Genomic DNA, 21,765 nt, shown 5'->3' with positions numbered 1-21,765 from the left:
TGGGAGTGAATTGTCACAAAGAGATTGTGCTGATGATGGAGAGATAATGAGATGGAATGAGATGCCCCGCAGAGCACTCTGTTAAACGACCCCCCTGCTATGCCGTCATGGTGGAGCATCTCAATTCGACCATCAATATCGTCAAACACGTGACGTCTGATACCCTTGTCGCTATACACTCATTTCGTACAACAACAACAAACACATGCCCAGTCAGGAGAGCTCCAAGATACACACTCGCTCCTTCCAGACACGACTCAGGCTACAATGCAACACCAGAATTCTGAAAAATAAATGCCTGAACTCGTCCCGTGACCCACACTAGCCCCGCCACATCTTGCCCTGCGGAATGACATCATACCATTCCACATCCTCCCCGGGTCTTGGCACCGAACACCCGGTCTCGGCTTTTAGACTCTTGAACTGAGTCTAGACTCTCGATTCGACCTGCTCGTCCGAGCATTTACACGCTTCATCTCAAAGCGCATCATAGAACCATCATTCGAACAGTGCCGTGCTCATTCCAAGCCTTGGCAGCAGGAGTTTAATTGCTCCACTGCTATATCCCGCCACTGGACACGCTGTGGTGTGTCTTGGGAGACAGATTACCTGGAAGGTTAAGGTTAATAGTGTGTTGAAAGGCTGGACTCGTTGCTATTTGCCACGTTGTCGTCGTGCTAGGCATGCGTCAGCGGTTCCCTTGAGTTCTTATACATGTCTCCTTTAGGACTTGTGGGCTGTGTGGAGGTCATGTGGGTAGACATGGCCAAGAGGTAGGCTTTCTTGGGACGCCCGTAATATGTTATTATAGTCTGGGCATATGGATGGCTTGGCGGCGTTCATGCGCTGTAGGTATCGGGCGTCATATAGGGTAATTCTAGCGCGTCTCCTTTCTGGTGAGTGTCCATGGATGATCTCTGGCGGGCTTCCGCTCCGCTGGCCAAGTGTGCTGCGCCCCTGGGCATTCGTGCACATGTCGGGTGCTAGGTCTTGGCCATCATGATGCCCAGATCTCGGGTATGATGTGGTGGCTTGGAGGTGGGAGGGTGTTTGGATTAGGATGGGTATATAAAGGGGATGGTATGCCGTGATCGGGAGAACCATCAAACAAGTATTTCATCCTATCATTGATTGGAGATACCAGAGACACAATATACATACCACTCACACACCACATCGGAACAAAAGTAGCACTATATCAAACACTCATCACATCTCCTCAAACACAAAACAAATAACTTGCCTCACCACCACAACACACCCTCAAACCACAACTCACAATGGCATACTTCTCTGCCGGCCGCGACTTCGCATCCACATTCAACAGTCGCACTGGCAGCGGTCGCCGCAGCCTCTCCCAAGGCCGCTCACAATCGCGCGCTCGCGCCTCCAGCAGCGACTCACGCACCCATACCACGTCACAGGGTCCCAAGATCAAGTCGCAAAAGTCGAGTTTTCTCGGGCGGATGTTTGGGCGTGGGAAGAAGAGCAAGACTGTGTATGTCTAGCTAGACACAGCAGGGGGCGATAAAGGAGTTCCGAGTCTTTAGCGTAGCATAGGAGGGATCGTGTTGCATATTTCCTGTATCGAGTTTTTGAAGTCGTACATATATCCATGGAAAGATAGGGTTACTATCGTGTAATATAATTATTCCTCTTGCAATGGGTTTCTGACTTGTGGCGTTCTTCGCTGCTAGTGCAACATGTAGTATGCCTTCGAACATATACGTTTCTTCGAGTAGCACTGTAACAGCCATATGCTTCTCATGGCTGATAACAAGTCTTGTTTGGGAGAAATTAACCGGGTGGTATTTGTCATTAACTATTATCGACTGCGCACTTCTCTGAAAAACGGTCCGCCACATGACCTCCACTAACCAAATACCTTCATATCAGACTCGGGTATATCATACTGATTGAATGAAGAAAAACAGGAGTTGCAAAAATCACTCTCGCGACCTCGTCATCCTACCATTTTCACATAGCTCAGGCTGCTGCAATCGCAGCAGAAGCGTTGCTTTGCTCATCTGATACAGCATGAGGTGCAACTTCTGATGTACCAACTTCAGAGGCTGCAGGGTCAGACACGGTGTGCGCAACGTTACTTTCTTCGGCACCTGCAATCTGGTACTGTTGTGGCGACTGCTGGATTTCCAGACCTTGCCCTTGGGTAGTGGTGGTACCGGGCATACCAGAGTTGAGTACGCCGGATTGGCTATGAATAGGTTCAGCGGTTGGCTGCCAGCTTCGGAGCTCATCTTCGGCATCATTGAGGATCTGGCGCACTGCATCATTGCCGTCAAATGTTGGGTGCACGTCACCAGGAACAATGGGTGTGTCGTCCAGAACGTTTATCAAGCGGCGAGCCTGCTTGGCCAAGATCAACTGCTTCTCAGCGCGCTCAATAGTCGCTGCAAAGTGAAGGTCGTATGCCTCCTTGAGCTTTTGTCGTGTCTATGGGCGTGTGAGCACAGCTAAGCATATCGCGACTGTATCTACGTACGATATTTGTAAGCTGGGCCTCTGCGACAAGGCTTTGCGCTTCAGCGCGGACGAGTTCCTGCTCCAACTGCACAATCTTAGTGCTCTGTGGCTCCTTATACTTTAACTTCTGAATCTCATCGGAGATCTGTGTAATAATAAGTGAATGTTTGCGGTGTTTGCGTCTGATATAAGCATACCTTGGCCTTGTGGTCTCTGCTTGGCTGTACAGAGCTCTCGGTGTTTCTAATCTGCTTCAAGACACCTCGTGAATCCTCAAGGTTCTGTGCGTAGATATCCTCTTGCTCCGCAATCTCGGCCATGAGCACACCCAATTTGTCTGAGATCTCCGAAACAGCATCGTCGTTGGTGGCCTCACCCCACTCGGAGAGCTGGGCAGCAATAGTGGCTCGCTCGCGTCCAGCGGTCTCGACAGCACCAATAGCATGGTTCTCAGTCTTGATGAGCTTAAAAAGCTTCTTGCTCAGGTCCGGCTGCTGTATGCCACGAAGGCTCGCCATGGTGAAGCGATGCTTGGATGGACCCTTGTCGGCGCTGGAGCCGGAACCCCTGCCGGATTTGATTGAAAGTGATCGATGCCTATGGTAGCAAATTATTAGTATTGCCGTCTTGAATATACAGGTCGATGCTCTGCGGGCGGTCAAATGGTGTGATTCACTCACATGGTTATTGTTCTGAGGGGTGATAAGTCGAAAGCAAGGTTATGTGAGAGTTGACATGTAACAGGGATACCACAACAGGAGAGAGGTTTCAGATTGAGATCAAGAAGAAGACGAGGGGTCGCTCCCATAATACGTACAAGGCTTCCCAAATGACGTCACCAATCGGCAACCAAGGAAAGGGTCCAAGAGAACAGCGCTAGCTACTTCAGGCTTAGATTTAGTCTACATATTCATCTAGTGCTCTGAAAATACCACGAGGAGACGTTCTATAATCATGATGATTTATTCACGGCCTTCTACTAATGCTGTTGCCCCGGAATGAACACTCAGCCAAGCTTCATGATGCTGCCGTCGAACGGATAGCCCACGAGGCCCATCGTAAGCAGTGTGCTGTTCTCAAGCTCCTTAGACCTGGCTTTGAGCTCATCAACATCCCAGTTCACCCACAAAAACTTGCCCTTCAAAAACTGTGCCTCAGGACTCGCAAGCCAGACGTTAAAGCTTGCCGGTAGAGACACTAGCATAGCATTAGATATGTATTCGGGATGTCCCATCTTAGCCGGTACTCACCATGGTCCTCGTAGCCTATCATGTCCACTCCGCCGGCTTCCTTGTTCATGTCTGTGTTTACAACACCAGGCTGGATATGGAAGACGCTAATTTCAGGGTTTCCGACGGCCAAGGAGTCCCAGAGTCGGAAGACTGCAAGTTTCGCTACGTTGTAGCACGAGAAGCCGTCTCCAAAGTTATGGTGTGCCGCAGAAGAGTTGATATCGATCGCAACCGCGCCTTTGGAAGCATGGCGTATGAATGCCTGTGCAGTGTGTATAGCCCCAGCCATGTTCTGCTGGACTGTATACAAGAACTTCTCGCTGTCCGCTTTGGCTACCGGGTCTTGAGGCCCAATGATCGCTGCGCCGCTGACCACGACATCAAGTCCAGACTTGCCGGCAAATTTTAGGAAAGCTTCATCAACCTGGTCCTTCTTGGTCACATCGGTAGCGGCCACGAACACTTCAAGCCCGGGATGCTTCTGCTCCAATGCGGCTTTGGTCTCAAGAAGTGGCTGCTCTCGTCGACCAAGCAAAGCGATTCTAGGTGCGCCGGCTGCCGCAAAGTATTTGGCAGTCTCCGCACCGATCCCCGTACCGCCTCCAGTAATCAATACCGACTTGCCCTTCGCCGAGAGCTCCGGCCTCTCAGGGTTCAGGGTTGGGTAGGTGGTCGAGTGGAACTTGGCTGTCGGAGACGTGAACGGAGCCATGGTATGAGAATGGGTATGAATGTGGGTGCTGAAACGATTCAAGTGCGAATGTTGATTGAATTGGCCTGGACCTCGAGGATTTCAGATCCTCTTTATACACGATCTTGCACCGGAGAATGCAAAGTGTAATTCCATCTCACTCTATCTCTTGTTACGTCGCAGATGCGACTCACGAACCAAACCAGTGGCATCTTCTACGCACTCCGGCAAAAGCTATCGTGGAGCACGTAGGGGTTGCATCATCGTGAAATACCGATATGATTTTCAGGTCGTGATTAAACGATATATCGGCATTTCACAGCAGTGCCAACATTTAATTAGTCTGAAATGCCCGCCGCTAGAAATACCTACGAGGATTTGGGGGCCGAAACCACAGAAGCTGTTGCTGACAAATGGATGGCCACGACAAAGGTCATGAAACTCCGCTAACATGTGACCTGACTTCATCTTTACTCTGGACTGATCTTTTTCCCCTTGTTTCTGCAATATGCTTGACGAACAGGGCACTCCTCCTGTCCTTCGATGCACCCTATGCACTAAAACTTTCGAGAAACCTTCGACGTTGCACAGGCATGGCTACTACTGTAGATCTAGGCAGTTTGGTGCAAAGACTCGAGTACGATCTTGCCATGCATGCGCGCAGAATAAGACGAAATGCGATAATCGACGTCCAAGATGCTCGAGGTGTATTTTGAAAGGTGTCGAGTGTCGATATCCCGAGCGCACTACCAAAGCCGAAAGACCAAAGCCTGGTAATGGACGAGCACTTCCATCTCCAGCCAGCACTACAGGCACACCTAGTATGCTTTCGGACCTCGACCAAACTCAAGCCCTCCCTGATAAAGCGACGGAAATTCTATCCATCAGTGGCAGCGGTATTGCCTTGGACCTGCCCGACGTAATACCAATCGCGGACATTGACTTCGACGACCCTAGCATCGATCCGGGTCAGTGGAATGACACGATACTGGACTTTGGTGACCTGATGGGTATGGATAGCGAGGGTGACGCATCCACTTCGCCAAGTTCGATCACAGCAGCTAGTAGTACGGAGATCTTGTTACCACAGACACAAGCCTGGAACCATATTGTTTCCATCCCGGCTCAGCCAAGCACCAATGTTCGCTCGATCGTACAGCGAATACCCATGACAAAGGGCACACAGAGAATTGCTAGCTTGATTTTACATAATCTGAAATCGTATCCTCGCATGATGCTGCATCAGAGCAATCCTCCACCATTCATCCATCAGCATTCGGTTTGCTTTGGTGACGAAGACGACACCCTTGGTACACTAAATACCTGTATGAGCCTACTGCATATGGCAAACAGTGGCATGAAGGACTGTCGGAAGCTTTTTTGGAAGTACGTGCGGATAGAGTGCGAAACTTTGAGGTCAAGAGTACGTGGTATAGTAAGACACTATTGAAATGGGTACGGCTGACCATTGTCATAGTACCAGGACCTAAACAAATGGGAACTACTGGCAGCTATGCAGGCTCTATCGATATATATAATCGTGAGGCTTGAAGAAGGAGAGACTGACAGTAACAACTGCGACGCTCTTTTAGTCGCTGCCACCATCGTAAGCTCTAGTCAACATTATCAACAGATTGAAAACTCACAACTCACAGGTGATTGCGAAAAGATTCAACACTATCTCTGCCGGCACAGCCCTTGAATCCAGTACTACCGAATTCGACCCTAAAGCGATCTGGAAGGACTGGATCTTCGAAGAGTCCCGCCGACGGTCCGTCACCCCCAGTCTTTCTCATTTTAAACTAACGTTTCTCACCTAGCCTCTGTATAATATACCGCGTCGTCAACATGCTCGTCTACTTCGAGCCTGCCGCGATCTGCGAGCTCCAAACCGACCTCGCTATTGCTCCGCTACCCTCGAAGAAACCCCTTTGGGAAGCAAACAATGAAGTCACATGGATGCACGAGTCTGCCCCAATGAAGATCGACTACGGACTTGCAGCCAATGGTGACTTGGTGGAGTTGGACAACGACGCCTTGCTTTGCGGTGATCAGCTATTGGTGCGCAAGTCGCCTGACTCGGGTCTACGCTCTCGCCAGGTGCGTGAATGGGAGGAATGGTGCTCGGGTATGGATGGACTTGGGTCGCTTGTGATGCTTGCTGCTGCACTAATCACGTAGCGCTTTGGTATTCAGAGTTGTATCCAGGATTACAGATATCAAGCTTGCCAAGTTGAGGTGCGCCAGGCAGGATCTCGACCCATGAATGGAGTCAAGATAGCCACATGGCTATCATCTTTCGGACAGGTCCTTACGCGACCTTTAAACGCATTTCTGTGCAATGTGATCTGTCTACAGAGGGATCCAAGATCTATTTCAAACAACGATGTATGCACGCCAAGTGACATGAATGACCGCAGGCATACGACCTTCCAGCACTAGGCTTTCCCATCCCTTAACCACGAACCTACACTCATCCACCGTCCCATCTCGTCTCTTGATCGTTCCCTCTCAGCACAGCTCCATATCATCGAATCTTCGTCCTCGTTGCGCTCTATACTTAGTACTGCAGTGTCACGTACCAACAGATAGGAATTGGCGTGTAAGTAGAAGTAGAATGATCAAAGGGATCCTCAAATAGGCTTAGCTGATGCGATCCCTCTGTTCACCAGTAGTTCTGTGATGCATATGCACAGCAGTGGAAAACCTAAGCTCTTTCGTAAAAGCGATCCCGATGGTATATACATTATCTAAAAGATTTTTGTGATTCATAATCATGTTTTCATTCGATGCGAAGGCTCCATCGCTACTCGAGGATTTCAAACGTGATATTAGAGATATTCCGGTTACGTTGAGAGGTTATCAGTGTAGTATATTATCTAGTCAAGAAAGTACAATAGCATCGATCCTAATCCCAGGTTTCTAAATAGGGATTATACTATGATCGCAATCTTCATATGCAAAAATTTGGCGTAGTAACATTGCAAATTTCCACGACACAGCGAAGAGACAGCAGTCCAGCTAATCATCTGCGACACCTACTCCATTCCATCCCGTATAATGTCCGCAACAAGCTTCTCTGCCACCGCATACGTGACCCCCTGCGTATGCCCTGGCGCACTATAAGGCAAGACACTCGCATCCACGACTCGCAGCCCCTGCACCCCAAACACCCTTCCCTGACTGTCCACGACCCCGTCCTCCGCGCTCTTCCCCATCCGACACGTTGACGCCGCATGATGGATCGCACTGAGCCCCTTCGTCATGATGTAATCTAGAATCTGCGCATCGGACGTAACGTTTGCACCTGGCCGTACCTCGTCACCGAACGCGGCTACATGGCTTGCAATTGTGCGCGCACGTTTGAATGCCGCGATGGCAACCTCGCGGTCTTCGGGTGATGCAAGCCAGGGGATGTTGATGATGGGCTGGTCAGCGTTGGATGCAGATGCAAGGGTGACGCTGCCGCGGGCTTTTGAGGCCGTAAGAAGGACACCGACGTTTCCGAGACGCGTGTTTGTGTTTCCGGCTTGGAGGAGACTTGAGCTACCCGCTCCAAGGACGTACTCGGCAGTGGGCCAATCGGAGGGTATGCTGTCTAGCCATTGCAGTGTCGAATTTGACAGTCCTGTGCGTGAGGATTTGGGGAGGACTTCCCAGCCTGCAAAGTCGCCGGATGGGGATGATAGAGGCCCGGAGCCGTTTGTGAAGAATTGCTCGGAGGCGGCGGCGAAGGTGGCGGGGTTGGATTCGAATGTTGATGCAGAGTCAACATTCATACTATGGGTGATGCCGCCTAGGTTTGGGGTGTCGTGCAGGTTTTGCCCGACGTGTGGGAGTGCTGCGACGATTGGGATGGAGAATTGGTTGAGGGTGGACTCGGGACCGACTCCTGAGACCATCAAAAGTTGCGGAGAGTGCATCTGCGAATGTCAGTGTATCCATCCGGTAAGAGAAAAACATACAAAAAAGGAGACGTACGGCGCCAGTGGAAACAATGACTTCTTTCCTCGCACTCAGCATGAATGACTTTATGCCCTGCACGGTGACGTTCACACCAGTCGCTTTCTTGTTCTCGTCAAACAATATGTTTCGCGCCATGCAACTCTGATACACTTTCAAGCTTGTCTTTTCCAGAGCCGGGCTCAGGAAAGATGTCTCCGTTGAGCTGCGCGTACTGTCCTCCGGGTTCAACGTGAACGACCAGTAGCCATATCCTAGCAAATTTCCCTGTAGAAAGTCTGGAGTAGCATTAAAGCCCGCAGCCGCATACGCGTCTGGTCCATACGAACTGATCGGCTGAGCATGTTTCGGAAAGCTGAGTTGCGCAGGTCCGCCTGGAATATCGTAGGCCTCGAGACTGAAATTCGCAGTTGCGTTGGCGGCGCGGAAGCGTACATCAGGAGGCGTAAAGGAGAACGACGTCTTCATGAACGGAAACATGTTCTCCCAGTTCCAAGCGTCGTCGCCGGTGGCGTCCACGATAGACTGGTGCCAGCCCTTTGTTCCCCTGCTTAGTGATCAGTTCGATGCGCGGATGCGGCCATGGTCGTGAATAACGCACCGATGATAGATCTGCTGGTTTCTCGCGGAACTACCTCCCAACGTCTTGCCTTGCGCATAGAGGAAACGTCGTCCCGCACCTGCATTGACTGGTTCTGTCACCAGACCCCAGTCAATCAAAGGATGCCAATCATCTGGATCCGATCCAGCAAATCTCGGCGAGTAGTGCGGTCTGCAAGCGAGTAAGCGCGCGATCCAAGAAGGTTCATGAATCCCGTTCACATTTGACTGTAGTTGCCGTTCGAGATCTCGTAGAACGAACCAGCCTCCACCACTGCGACCGTCGCGTCGGGGAGGTTTTCTGCCAGTCGTGCTGCAACAATCGAGCCCGCAAGTCCTGCTCCGACAACAACATAATCATACGTCGCGTTCGCGCCCGGAAGTCCGAAAGAGTTTCCAGAAAGCTTTCCAGGTGCGAGATATTGGTTGAGCAGGCTCGCGCAGCAAATATTTGCTATGCCGAGGGCTGCAATCAATCCAGTGAGTGATTTGGATGCATGCATGATGCGGTTTAGGTCAGTAATGGATGCTGCAAACGTGACAAAGCATCGGAGGCATGCGTACCATTTATCATTTGGTCCATTGTTACACTATGAGATCATAGCGTATGGCAACAACTAGTCAGATTCTTGGTACAGCATCGATATGATCCGCTCGCGGCTTAGTAGCCGTAGTATGTACCTACTATACGATATTAGGCTAACCTATAGATGCATTTTAGATCTAGGGGCACAAAGATCAGCGCGGCGCTCAATGAACAAAGCTGGAATCCCACAAATACGTATGAAGGTTGATCTAGCGGTGGGGACTAATTAGGCATTGCTGCGTGCCGGTCGTGCATCTGGAGTGTCTAAATCGGGTGATGGTGGACGATGCCTGTGATTGGTGCACATATCAGGCTTCTTTAGCGTAGCTTCATGGATGAGACAACTTCGTTATGCGTATCGCCTTGCACAACAAGCACTTTTGCGAGACTCATTCGAAAAGTGAGGGTCCTTGGTACGATTCATGTATGGACGATATCTATAATGTACAATGCCTTCAATCGGGGTGAAATCAGTTCTAGCAGCCTGTCATGATGTCATCAGACCGCTTCTCATGCCTCCTAACGATGTTCTTGACGGGATCCTAACTTGGCGTTGATAAGGCACCTTAGTACCATAACTCTCTTCTCTCGCCCTTCTGTTCAACTCCCTTCGAGCTCTGCTTTGACGAGTTTGATTTCCTCATTCCACGGGGCAAGGTCAAGGACGCATTCTGCCACCTGGCTGCTTTGTACATTTTCTACGAGTTCGAAACTGAGGTCGATATTTCGTGGCAGAGACTGCAACAGTCTTCTGACTGCTCTGACCATCATCTCTTGTATCTGAGGTCCGGAATCATTATATAATTTATGAGGAGCAACAGCTACAACGACTTTCTTAAGAGACCCGAGTTCCTGGAAGGGAAAGAGCGGTACCACTGTTCTCTTGAAACAGAATAAATCTCCATAGACTTTTAGAGACGTGATGTAGTTAAGGGATCGAGACTTGAAGCCCGAAAGGTGTTGTATGTCGAAAACATAGGCGTCTACCCCTATTGTATTCTTGTATAGTATTGGTGTTGCTTCCGTATTGATCATACGACAAGTCGCCAGGAGACACACTCCATTGACGTATTTTCGTACATTGTGCGGCGACCTCCCCCACTTTATGACGAAGATAGGCTCGGGAAACGGTCCAAAAAGCTCTTCATATACCCGGATTCGGAGCTCAGCGGGGAGATCCATGAATCTGAAAATGTCCTTTGGCGAGTCTTCCAGGGCGGGCTCGACGCAATCTTGGATGCTCCCCTTGAAGGGATGTAGACACCCGTTCAATCGTGGTCTCTTGGGCGGCAGGGCTCTTGGATAGTGCTGGAAACGCTTCATGTTTTAGAGGTAGAGTGACTCGTGTCGAGAGCGTTGAACCTGTCGCTATACACGTAGATAGAAGATCAAGGCTTGTTTATAAAAAGATGGATAGCTCCCTAATGATGAGAATAGGAGTGCCTCAAAGAATGAAAGGTAGTTTAGGGAAAGATCCAGGGAAGAGAAAATCAGGAGCTCAATTTCACCCCGCTAAATTGCGTGTGCGGAGGCACGGTAGCATCCTGCCTAAGGCCATCAAAGTGTATAAATCAGCAGAGCCTGATTGGATCTATCAAGCGATACAATGCTATCTTTTTACGCTGGCGGTCTACTCTAGAACCTTCTCATGGCTTCGTATTCCTGTCATAGACAGCCTCAATTACGCTCTTAAGAGGAGAGAAAACATCGAATTGTTGAGCTGGCTACAAGATCTTTTGAGTACATGCTATTGACCTTATCATTTGTCCTTGTCTTGACTATGAGATACATGAGCAGGTGTCATAAAGCGAACGATTTTACCTTATATAGGCACTATCAAGTATGCTCCTAAAGTAAGAAAAAAACTTTGGATACTTAAGCTGGCTACAAGATCTTGAACTAGATACTCCAAAGCTAAACATTTTACCTTGCCCAGGCTACAAGAAACTTGAATATGTGTTATAAATATAACCATGTTACCTCGTCTATGTACCATTATTTACGCTTTTGAACTAAAGGAAAACAATAGATAATTAACCTAGCTATAAGATCCTTAGCTGTATGTTATGAAGCTAACGACTATACCTTATCTAGACTACGAGATACTCGGATTCGTACTATAAATCTAGCTATTTTACCTTATCTAGATACTATTAGTTACGTTTATAAACTAAATAAGAACTTTAAATAATTAAGTAGACTATAAGATCCCTAGATATGTATTATAGATTTAAAGGTTCTAATTTACTAAAGTAACTTTAATTATATAGTTTAGGTTAAAGAAGAATCTTATAAAGTTAGAATAGCTATAAGATTCTAAACTTAGTGTCATAGATCTAACTATTTTTTCATTACCCAGATACTTTTAATTACGCTCCTTAAGCTAAAAGAAATCTTATTAAGTTAGGATAGTAATAATAAATCTAAGTAGGTAGCTATATTCCAACTATGTTACCGTTAGTAGGTAGCTTTAAAAATGTATTTCTAAGTCAAGAGAAAACATTATATAGTTAAGCTAGCTACATGCTTCTTAACTAGGTATCATGAATTAAATCGCTTTATATTATTTAAGTATCTTTTAATCATGCCTTTAAGCTAAGAGAAAACCTTAAATTGTTAGACTACCTATGAGAGTTTTAGATTGACTTTATTTACTAAGGTATCTTACCTTTATCTAGGTACCCTTAGTTCTACTTCTAAGTAAAAAGAAATCATTTATATTTTAGACTACTTATAAGATATTTTAGTAGATATAATAAGTGTCCTTACTTTATCTTACCTAGGCACCGTGTATTTATACTTATATACTAAGAGAAATTATTTAAATGTTAAGCTATCTATAAGATCCTTAGCTAGATATTCTAAACCTAATGGTTATATCTTGTCTAAGCTATTAGAGTGATAGACGCCTTATATTAGTAAATTATATAGTGGTTAATTAAGACTACTCTTTGAGACCTCTTTCTAATAGTATATTCATAGAAAACGATACTTGGCTAGCTTTCTCCTTGCATGTATTCACTAGTAGCTTTAGATTATCTTATAGTTAATACGTGTATTCTAATCTAGCTACACTTATTTAGATTGCAAACGTGGGACCCTGATTCCTAACCACTTCTACGTGGTCAAGTTCAATTACATAGAGTGCTTAGAGTAATGTAATCCGTACCCTATTGATACGGGGTAGTACCCTCACCTCCGGCATTGCCCTTTCATTGTCCATTAAACCTGACTTTACGGCTCTGTAGAAATCACAGAGTTCCTCAAGGTATGCTGGGTCGTAGAAATGATGCGGAGCTCCCTCTGTGTCGATCATGACAGGATTTCGAACAAGTCCGTTCACTCCCGGTGCCTCAAAGGCAAGATTCACAGATGAAGGGACTGTGCGTAATAGATCCAGCATCAGCCATTTGAGCTTTACTGCTTCTTCCGATGCCTCTAACGCCAACCAAGGCATTTGGAAGCTCCACTTGTAGACAACCACCGCTATTTGCTTGAGGGTAGGTAGAAGACCTAGATCCAAGAAAGGGGCACCGTTCCTTCTTAGACCGTGTTCTAGAACGATGTCGATGTCTACATGGACCCTAATGTAGGTTATACAAGCAAGTGCAGGCCTTGTAAATCGGGTTGTGAGATCTGTCTGATTCAAGTGGCCGCTAAGACACACTGTGTTCTTCCAGAAAATATGGATAGCTTCCTTGTAGATTTGGCGACAAACTCGGAGGATGTTGAAGTCTCTACATCGTGGCTTTCGTGAATTGAACGTGTCAATAAATCGAGAGGGGATGTGGAATCCCTCGTGGAGCGGTCCGAGAACAAACTCGTACACAGAAACGCGTATCTCGGCTGGAATTTCTAAGAAGCAGACCATTTTTCTTGGAGGCTGTGTAGAGGATGTTTCGAAGAATGAGGATCCTTTTTTCACTGCCCTGCCGACACCAGGGACATTGATATATTGATTGGAAGTTGTTCTGGTGATGTAGCTACCGAACTCTTGAGACGTATTCTTCATCCTAGCGAGGTCCAAGGCTAAGATAGTCGTGTCTTTCTTGACATTTGGGTTCGTGTTAATAAGATTCGTGCTAAGGTTCGTTGGAGTAGGTATGATGGATTCAGTGTTGGCTGGCATTGTGATGAGAATCTCCGTATCGATGGGCTCCTGTTTGTCGTGTCTCTGGTTGATGGCGGACTGGCATGACAGCTTCTCACCAACAGCCTGCTCATCTTCATCAAATTTAAAGCGGACTGCTTGCTGCTCTCCTCTTAGATCGTTGCTCGAGGCGGATCTCTTGGCCGACATAGGCTCTGTGATCTTCTTTGGCTCGTTAGGCACCGGGGCCTTGGGAGATGCTTGCATGCTGATCTGTTGCTTGTGACTTATTCGAAGAAATGTAGCTCAGTGAATTGTTGCTATCACACTTGTTGAGGTATTAAAGGCGATGCAAGACAAATTCAGGGGCTCTACGAGGGAGAGATTGATGTGATCGATGATTGCAAAGATCAAGGGTGTCAAAGAAAGAAATTGGGGATTTATGGTAGAGGACAGATGGAACTTGAATATTTGGAGCAAAAGTTGGAGCAGGGTCCGGGAGAGAAACACATAAGCAACTGAGTTTCACCGTAGCTTCTAGTACTGTGGGGCATCAAATGTGTAATATGGCCTTAGGCACGCGGCAACGGTGTGTGGCCTGGTCTGTTTACGAGAGCTTAGCGAGATTGACATTGTTTAGGCTGTAGGTCTTCTTACTGTACTTAAGCTCTTCCAATTTGGGATACTCATTGGCGGAAAATAAGGTAATTTCCAAACCCTGTTCTTAAGTTGAGAGGTCCCAATACCAGTGGTGAAGAGTTATACACGCAGTCAAGGCATAAATCTATATCAAATGTGGTAGCGGAGGGAACAGGTGTGAGAATGCAGATTATGATCAGAGAAACCATGGGTCCGCCGCGGGACACATTGCAAGACGACGATAGGAGGGTATAGCATTCCTACCGTTGAAGATTCCAAGGCTTGGTGGAGCTTTGTATTCTAGTAATTAAAGTACAAGACATGTGAAGCATGGCGTTCTCACCACTTCCAAGATCAACTATACCATTAGTATACGAAGAACGGTATAGTTATAATATTGGGGAAGATCATAGATCCTGTCTCACATAACCACATGTAGAGAATCATGGAGTGTCTTCTATGGTAGATTCAATGCTTCTGTGCTATGATTAAGTAGCCGTTTAATGATCTGAATGTCATCTAAGGCTCCCCAGTATGAATTATAGTTGGCGTCCAATCCTCCAAACAGAGCTTTTGATAAAGGTACAAGTTAGAGCTCTATATCATGTCGCGGTCCATACAGGGTGCCATGTCTCCAAGACTCGTGAATAAGCGCCAGAAAGGGAACTGAATTGCCTTCATGATATACCATAAAACGAGCGCACAGCCGTGACAATGGACGAGTGTATAGCAGTTTTTTAGAGGATGCTTACCATGGCTCGCCAGGATAAGTAGAGTTGCAAGTCATTGTAGGGAGGGATCTCTGCCCTCTTTGTATCAAATTGATATCGGAAAGCTAGTAACTTCACACAGCATGGCAACAGCGTTGAGACTAATAGTTCTCACATAGAGTATCCGTCCGATCCAGGCAAGCCTATCAAGACAGTGTTATTACCTAGACATGAAAGTAATGAGGAGCTGGAAAGCTTGTTTAACATAGCTTGGATGCAAATATGCGGTACGTATTGATATCCTCAAGTTCTTCCGAGGGCCCAGTGGCATCGGTGTTGGTTGGTATACGACTAAGGATTCGGTCGAGGAGGTAGGAGTAAGGGATACTTCTTTCGATTCGAGGGCAGGCTGATTGCTACAGATATAGCTGCAATAGGACAATCTCGGGGATGTGTAAATAGGCGATAGATGTTAGCTTGAGATCGTTTGCTTCGCCCAGTGTATAAACAAGCTGACCTGATCAAGCTAGCGTTGATTGACTTACAACTCACACCAGCGTCGATTGCCCTCTCGTGACCGACAGACGTCCCATGTACGCAGGATGAGACATACAATGACGAATCGACACCGTGGACGAGACCATTACTCTGCGTAGGAGCAAGCATGAAATGGGAAAGGAGCACTATCACTGCTACACCACTCCATCGCGCGTCATCGCAGAACAACCAAATTCCAAAACACATCAGAGAACGATACTAACATTGTCAGCAGATACAAATCCAGGCCATCCTCCATGCCGAGTCTCCTAGTGCGACCTCACTTAAAGATGCTACCCTACCGAACCTAATATGCCTCGCCACCTCTTGAACCAATACTGTGACTCTACCACACAATGTCTCCAAACGATATCAAGACTACAAGTCAGTTCTTCCTATCAATCCTTACGTCCACCAGACTATCGAATACCGATCAGCATATCATCCTTAGATCGCGCAACACACGCGCCAGTCTACACACTGCGCTTACAGAGAGATCCAAAGAGAGGGAGATGTGCCATGGCCGTAGCGTACGACGTTCCCCTGGGAAAAAGGCAATTCCCACTGCGTCCCCGCTCATGCAAGAATTGTCATTTCTACTAGAGATCACATATCCACTGCGCATGATGAACGAAAAATAGAAAGAGATGAGAATAAGATCGGTGTTAGATAGGGAAACGCCTAAGCTCTTCCGGAGGATCGCTAGCATAGCTCTTGGCCAGGCAAGATTGGATCACACCCCCTGAGATGATACCCGCAACTATACTTGAAGACTACTAAGATGAAAGAGAAGAATGTAAGACTAAAAGATCTATACGGTAATGTTTAGCACGAGCTGACTATCGAAAAAGAGGACTCTACTGGTGAAAAGCTATCGGGGAACTGAATACAGGCTCTTGAGGCTGTGCTTTTGTGGTACGATGGCGGCCGCGTGGCGTCATTGACCTTTATGGCCAGATCCTACAGTATGCTCGCCAGACAATACGCATGCGCGGAAGACAACCTTCCGCTCACAAGAAGACACAGCAATATGAGACAAAAGTGCTCATTGAGGGGTGGTGAAAGGAGGCCGACTTGATACGCGCTTGGCAACGCGTCACAATCGCGAGCACACGTGATGCAGAATGAACAGGGTGTGCATTTAGATGGATGTAAACCATACCTGTGCCGTAGAAGCTTATAGCTCAGAAACATACATCTAGAGGATGTTGTCTGGTCGCATCTGTGGATATTGTGTCGTCCTTGATGAGTATTGCCCGCACAGAATGAAACGAATCACGTGCTGTGTATCTATCTGTTCCCGGATTGCTCTTTCAATCCCGTTGAAATGGCCTCTGAGCCTCAATGATTGTTGTAATCTCTTGACTCGCTCAATATAGAATTGGTTCCAACATCATGGTTGCGACAGCTTCATCACCGACGACCGCGCATCTCCAACCATGCCAAGACCAACCGACAGCCTCGCATTGGCTGTGATACTGTTAGACGCCCGTGGCATGCTCTTGGGCACTTACCCACCATGGATCTTCCTGTCACCAACGACACGATTCGACCAGGAGTAAGGCAACACAGCTACGGCGGCACTGGTTACACACGTGTCACCGACGAGGAGCGGAGTATAATTATTTGCCTTGGCAACGACAGGCCCTTGGCATTGTTTTTCATGGGGTCAATGATTCAGGACCGACTAAGGACCGCATCGGTCCCTGGCTCAAGGCTGCACAACGATTTCCTGATCAAGCAGGACGTCTAGGGTATATGTAGAAGATAATAGAATGAAAGACCAGTAAGTAAACTCGGGTAAATGTTCGAGCTAAGTGTGCGAAAGTCATTCTCTTTACTATAACCTTGATTGGACCGTTGTAGTACATTGGGCTTACTCATTCTATCTTCGAAGCTAATTATAAACGGCCCTCTACGTAGTAATAGTTATATAGGTTACTAGTATCATGCATTCGTACGATTAGAACATACAACCAAGTACTAGATGTTCTTTGAGACTGGGTTATCTTAAAGAGTTTAGACTAATTCACCTAGAAAGAGAGATCGGATTGCTCAATTACCATTTCTCTGATGATATTCATGATGAAAGAACTTGGTAAGAAAGGTAGGTTTTGCATTAAATCCGAAAACTTCGGCTATACTTCCCGATTGGGCTTAAGCAGTGCGATGTTTAATACCTAGCTAACCTCTCTCAATGTAATGCAATCTCAGGTCTGTCCTGATTTTTGGACTAGACGACATGCACGGAAACGGTGTCGTATGATGGGTATTAATAACCGCATTCTCGGGAGGCGTCACAGCAGGATTGACGACGCCGCATTTGCAAAAGACTGGCTCTTGGCAGGGTCTCGAATGTAAGGATTACTGTATTACTGTCCTGGCCTCGACCTCCATGATTCGAAATCAAAGTTCCCACAGTCGTCACAATCCCCGGACCGGAGACCACACTAGTCCATGACATTTGTATGGAATCTATAATGTCGACGACAATCGCTTCCACTGGCTGACCTATGACCTCTCATTCGTGTCTTTGCTCCCAAGCGCGCTTACAGGGTCATGTTCCTCCTTTCATAAACACAGCCGTCTTGGCCTTGCCTTTTGCAAGCCGCGGCAATGTGGCACGGTACACGGAAAACGCCCCGGTGTGATGATTGATAAGGCATCGCACAGGAACGGGCCTATTGCGGCTCTTCGATCAGCAATTGCGCACAAACCATTGGAGCATCGGTGGCCTTGTGCATCCCCCACTGTGGGTTCCCGCACGTATCACATTGAGTGTCGTTATGCGGTACACCCTTGCGAGAATCTTGTCGGGATATAGATGGATCATACCAACTCTCAATGTGAATGTGCACTCTGCCAGTACCAGCCTACCAGAAATTCCGGAGATCATGACCTCCGTCGCTGCACACGATGGCAGGAACGTGGGCACCGCACCGGCTACAGAAGACCCGGAACGATCTCCGGATATGTGACTTTGTACATAAGAAAACACGATCCGGAACTCGGCATGCCGCCGAGTTCAATGCCCCTACATACGTTTTCGAACCAAGCTTGGTGGTTGGTCAACTCCTGCACGCACCACGCCACAAATTACCAAATTATCTCGGTCTTGGTGGTCTTGCCGTTGGGTACGGCGCGGGCCTGGCGATGACCCACAAGGCCGGGATGCCTAGTGTATCATACCTATGGGATCACCTTTCGGACACGTATTTTCGTGAAACGGGCATCAGGATGGCCATAGCTTGCTGTGAGCAATGACAATCCTCCACATATCAAGTTCATTGATGGTCGAAGCTCCAATCTACATCGAATTTTCAGATGTCATGCCGCCCATGACCTTCCCAATCAGTATTGTTATTTTATGGGTTCACCTTTCCATTGCGATCCTTTGCTAACCCGAGCGCAAGGCTTCCCATTCGCGCAATCGACTATATCTTTACCTGCACCTTTTGGACACCGGGGTGGATCTACACTCGTGCTGTGTACTGATGCAAGGCTCACGCAATCCAACCACACTGTTGTTGGCATTGAATCTATAAAAGGAGCAGTGCACCACGGTGCATCTTTCCACCTGCCGCAGCTACTTCTTGTGCATCTTTCAAGCCCCACACAAAGATGTTCACCCGATCAATTGGCCTTCTAGCCTTTGCAGCATCTGTTACTGCGGCAGGATGTCCATACATGGGAGCAGAAGAGGCCCGCGATGCCCCAGCTCAACATGCAGGCGTCCATCGCCGTGATGCTACCACGGACACAAATGATTTTCTCGCGCGATACGAACTCGACGATACCGATACCTACCTCACGAGCGACGTAGGCGGGCCTTTCTCCGATCAAAACAGTCTGTCTGCTGGGGAGCGCGGCCCAACTTTGCTTGAGGACTTTATCTTCCGCCAGAAGATCCAGCACTTTGATCATGAACGGGTACCCGAGCGTGCTGTCCACGCACGAGGTGCTGGTGCTCACGGTGTCTTTGAATCGTATGGTGACTGGTCCAACATTACGGCTGCCTCATTCCTGGGATCGCAAGGCAAACAGACGCCCATCTTCATTCGCTTCTCCACTGTTGCCGGCAGCCGCGGATCTGCTGACACAGCGCGTGATGTGCATGGTTTTGCGGTTCGATTTTACACTGACGAGGGCAACTTTGGTCTGTCATATCATCCGGGCTGTGTGTTCAATTGGCTGACTCTTCCCAAGATATTGTGGGCAACAATATTCCGGTCTTTTTCATTCAAGATGCGATTCTGTTCCCCGATCTAATCCATGCGGTATGACTGTGGCGTGACATGCCGAGAAAGTAAGAACTAACGGCTGTTAGGTGAAACCAAGTCCCGACTCCGAAATTCCACAAGCGGCCACTGCTCATGATACGGCATGGGACTTTTTCAGTCAGCAGCCTTCGACGCTGCACACGCTGTTCTGGGCCATGGCTCCAAATGGGATTGTCAGGTCGTACAGACACATGGATGGATTTGGTGTGCACACGTTCCGCTTTGTGACAGACGATGGAGCGTCCAAGCTGGTCAAGTTCCACTGGAAGTCTCTGACCGGGAAGACTGGTCTCGTGTGGGAGGAAGCGCAAGTCCTGGCTGGAAAGAATGCCGATTTCCACAGACAGGACTTGTTTGAGTCTATCGAGAAGCAGCGCTTCCCGGAGTGGGAGGTGAGATATTCCAGAGAATGGTAGTGTGGGTAGTTGAATGCTGACGCTGACATAACAGCTTGCGGTACAAATTATGGACGAGCAAGACCAACTGCGGTTTGGCTTTGATGTCTTGGATCCGACCAAGATCGTGCCCGAAGAGCTCGTCCCCCTGACCAAACTCGGCAAGCTGACATTGAACCGCAACCCACGGAACTACTTTGCCGAGACCGAGCAGGTCATGGTAAGCTTACCTGTGTAGTGAATGCTTGCCTCGCTTACAAATTGCAGTTCCAACCTGGCCATATCGTCCGCGGCATCGACTTCTCCGAAGACCCCTTGCTTCAAGGCCGCATCTACTCCTACCTCGACACGCAATTGAACCGCAACGGCGGTCCAAACTTCGAACAACTTCCCATCAACCAGCCACGCGTACCCTGGCACAACAACAACCGCGATGGCGCAGGTAACACATCCCACAACCCGTACAATCATGAACCCCAAACTAACCTCCCCCAGGCCAAATGTTCATCCCCCTCAACACCGCCGCCTACTCTCCCAACACCCTCAACAGAGCCTCGCCCAAACAAGCAAACCAAACCTCCGGCCGCGGCTTCTTCACCGCCCCAGGCCGCACATTCTCCGGCAACCTCGTCCGCGCCGTCTCCTCCACCTTCAACGACGTCTGGTCGCAGCCCCGCCTCTTCTACAACTCCCTCCCGCCAGTCGAGCAGCAATTCCTCATCAACGCAATCCGCTTCGAAACAAGCAACCTCAAGAGCGACATTGTCAAAAACAACGTCCTCATCCAACTCAACCGCGTCTCCCACGATATCGCCTCCCGCGTCGCCTCCGCCCTCGGCCTCACCGCCCCAGCTCCAGACGCAACATACTACCACGACAACAAAACCGCCGGCGTCGCCGTCTTCGGCACCCCGCTCCTCCGCCTCGATGGCCTGCGCGTCGGCCTCCTGACCACCGCCGCCGACACTACAGACTACACAAGCCTCAAATCCGCACTCGCAACACACAACGTCGACCTCGTCGTCGTCGCCGAACACTACGGCGGCAGCAGCACCACCCAGACATACGCACAAGCCGACGCCACGGGCTTCGACGCCGTCATTGCTGCCGCTGACCCCTCGTTCTTCAGCCCCATCACCTCCACGCCCGAGTTCCCATCCGGACGTCCGCTGAGTATCCTGCTTGATGCATATCGGTGGGGGAAGCCGGTGGCGGATTTGAAGGGGGTGTTTAAAGGCGTGGCGATTCCGGATGGGGAGGGGGTTATTGTGGCTTCGGGTGCGGATGAGGGGTTTGTGGGGAAGCTGGTGGATGCGTTGCGGACGTTTAAGTTTTTGGGTAGGTTTCCGGTGGATGGGAAGGCTTAGGGGGGCATGGAATTGGATGGGATGGGTGGGCTTGTATATTATGGTTATTTATAGGGCTGTGAGAATGGGAGCATTATATATTCTGGGTTTCGAGTCTAGATGTATGGATGGTGTGTGTGTGTCTCTCTATGGACGTCTTACTACTCTGGACATGGTACAAGGTTTAAGAGTAGAGATATAACATCTCTATT

General features: G+C 48.5%; 8 protein-coding genes across 8 annotated transcripts; 3 read left to right on the top strand and 5 right to left on the bottom strand.

Moving 5' to 3' along the window:
• Positions 1-1,986: 1,986 nt before the first annotated feature.
• Positions 1,987-3,242, bottom strand: EJ05DRAFT_509582 (uncharacterized protein; the record flags this gene model as incomplete). Its single annotated transcript, XM_033748106.1, has 4 exons — positions 3,165-3,242; positions 2,682-3,081; positions 2,504-2,629; positions 1,987-2,454 (listed from the first exon to the last, which is right to left on the bottom strand). Coding segments are annotated over exons 1-4 (996 nt in total). The 5' UTR covers positions 3,167-3,242.
• An 84-nt stretch (positions 3,243-3,326) lies between these two features.
• Positions 3,327-4,734, bottom strand: EJ05DRAFT_474939 (NAD(P)-binding protein). The gene is made up of 2 exons (XM_033743701.1): positions 3,735-4,734; positions 3,327-3,681 (listed from the first exon to the last, which is right to left on the bottom strand). Exons 1-2 carry the CDS (start codon positions 4,426-4,428, stop codon positions 3,491-3,493), a joined length of 885 nt encoding a protein of 294 aa, XP_033602351.1. The 5' UTR covers positions 4,429-4,734; the 3' UTR covers positions 3,327-3,490.
• A 150-nt stretch (positions 4,735-4,884) lies between these two features.
• EJ05DRAFT_474937 (uncharacterized protein) lies at positions 4,885-6,979 on the top strand. Its single transcript, XM_033743700.1, has 4 exons — positions 4,885-5,830; positions 5,885-6,013; positions 6,063-6,178; positions 6,228-6,979. The coding sequence occupies exons 1-4, from the start codon at positions 4,916-4,918 to the stop codon at positions 6,586-6,588; spliced, it is 1,521 nt and encodes a 506-aa protein (XP_033602350.1). The 5' UTR covers positions 4,885-4,915; the 3' UTR covers positions 6,589-6,979.
• Positions 6,980-7,445: 466 nt separating this feature from the next.
• EJ05DRAFT_526607 (alcohol oxidase) lies at positions 7,446-9,473 on the bottom strand (the record flags this gene model as incomplete). Its single annotated transcript, XM_033748879.1, has 4 exons — positions 7,446-8,330; positions 8,389-8,917; positions 8,972-9,142; positions 9,193-9,473. 4 exons carry the CDS (start codon positions 9,471-9,473, stop codon positions 7,446-7,448), a joined length of 1,866 nt encoding a protein of 621 aa, XP_033602349.1.
• Positions 9,474-10,156: 683 nt separating this feature from the next.
• On the bottom strand, positions 10,157-10,879 carry EJ05DRAFT_484790 (uncharacterized protein; the record flags this gene model as incomplete). Its single annotated transcript, XM_033745385.1, has 1 exon — positions 10,157-10,879. The coding sequence occupies one exon, from the start codon at positions 10,877-10,879 to the stop codon at positions 10,157-10,159; it is 723 nt and encodes a 240-aa protein (XP_033602348.1).
• A 1,825-nt stretch (positions 10,880-12,704) lies between these two features.
• Positions 12,705-13,913, bottom strand: EJ05DRAFT_499088 (uncharacterized protein; the record flags this gene model as incomplete). Its single annotated transcript, XM_033746776.1, has 1 exon — positions 12,705-13,913. One exon carries the CDS (start codon positions 13,911-13,913, stop codon positions 12,705-12,707), a length of 1,209 nt encoding a protein of 402 aa, XP_033602347.1.
• A 4,535-nt stretch (positions 13,914-18,448) lies between these two features.
• EJ05DRAFT_499087 (uncharacterized protein) lies at positions 18,449-18,933 on the top strand (the record flags this gene model as incomplete). Its single annotated transcript, XM_033746775.1, has 2 exons — positions 18,449-18,785; positions 18,833-18,933. 2 exons carry the CDS (start codon positions 18,449-18,451, stop codon positions 18,931-18,933), a joined length of 438 nt encoding a protein of 145 aa, XP_033602346.1.
• A 220-nt stretch (positions 18,934-19,153) lies between these two features.
• Positions 19,154-21,574, top strand: EJ05DRAFT_484788 (catalase-domain-containing protein; the record flags this gene model as incomplete). Its single annotated transcript, XM_033745384.1, has 6 exons — positions 19,154-19,709; positions 19,739-19,809; positions 19,860-20,204; positions 20,263-20,427; positions 20,475-20,649; positions 20,703-21,574. 6 exons carry the CDS (start codon positions 19,154-19,156, stop codon positions 21,572-21,574), a joined length of 2,184 nt encoding a protein of 727 aa, XP_033602345.1.
• Positions 21,575-21,765: the final 191 nt, after the last annotated feature.

This window comes from Pseudovirgaria hyperparasitica, assembly GCF_010093815.1.
Source record: "Pseudovirgaria hyperparasitica strain CBS 121739 unplaced genomic scaffold EJ05scaffold_5, whole genome shotgun sequence".
In the NCBI taxonomy this organism is placed as follows: domain Eukaryota; kingdom Fungi; phylum Ascomycota; class Dothideomycetes; order Acrospermales; family Acrospermaceae; genus Pseudovirgaria; species Pseudovirgaria hyperparasitica.
The sequence above is the reverse complement of the archived record's forward strand: the minus strand, read 5'-3'. Positions and strand labels throughout refer to the sequence as shown.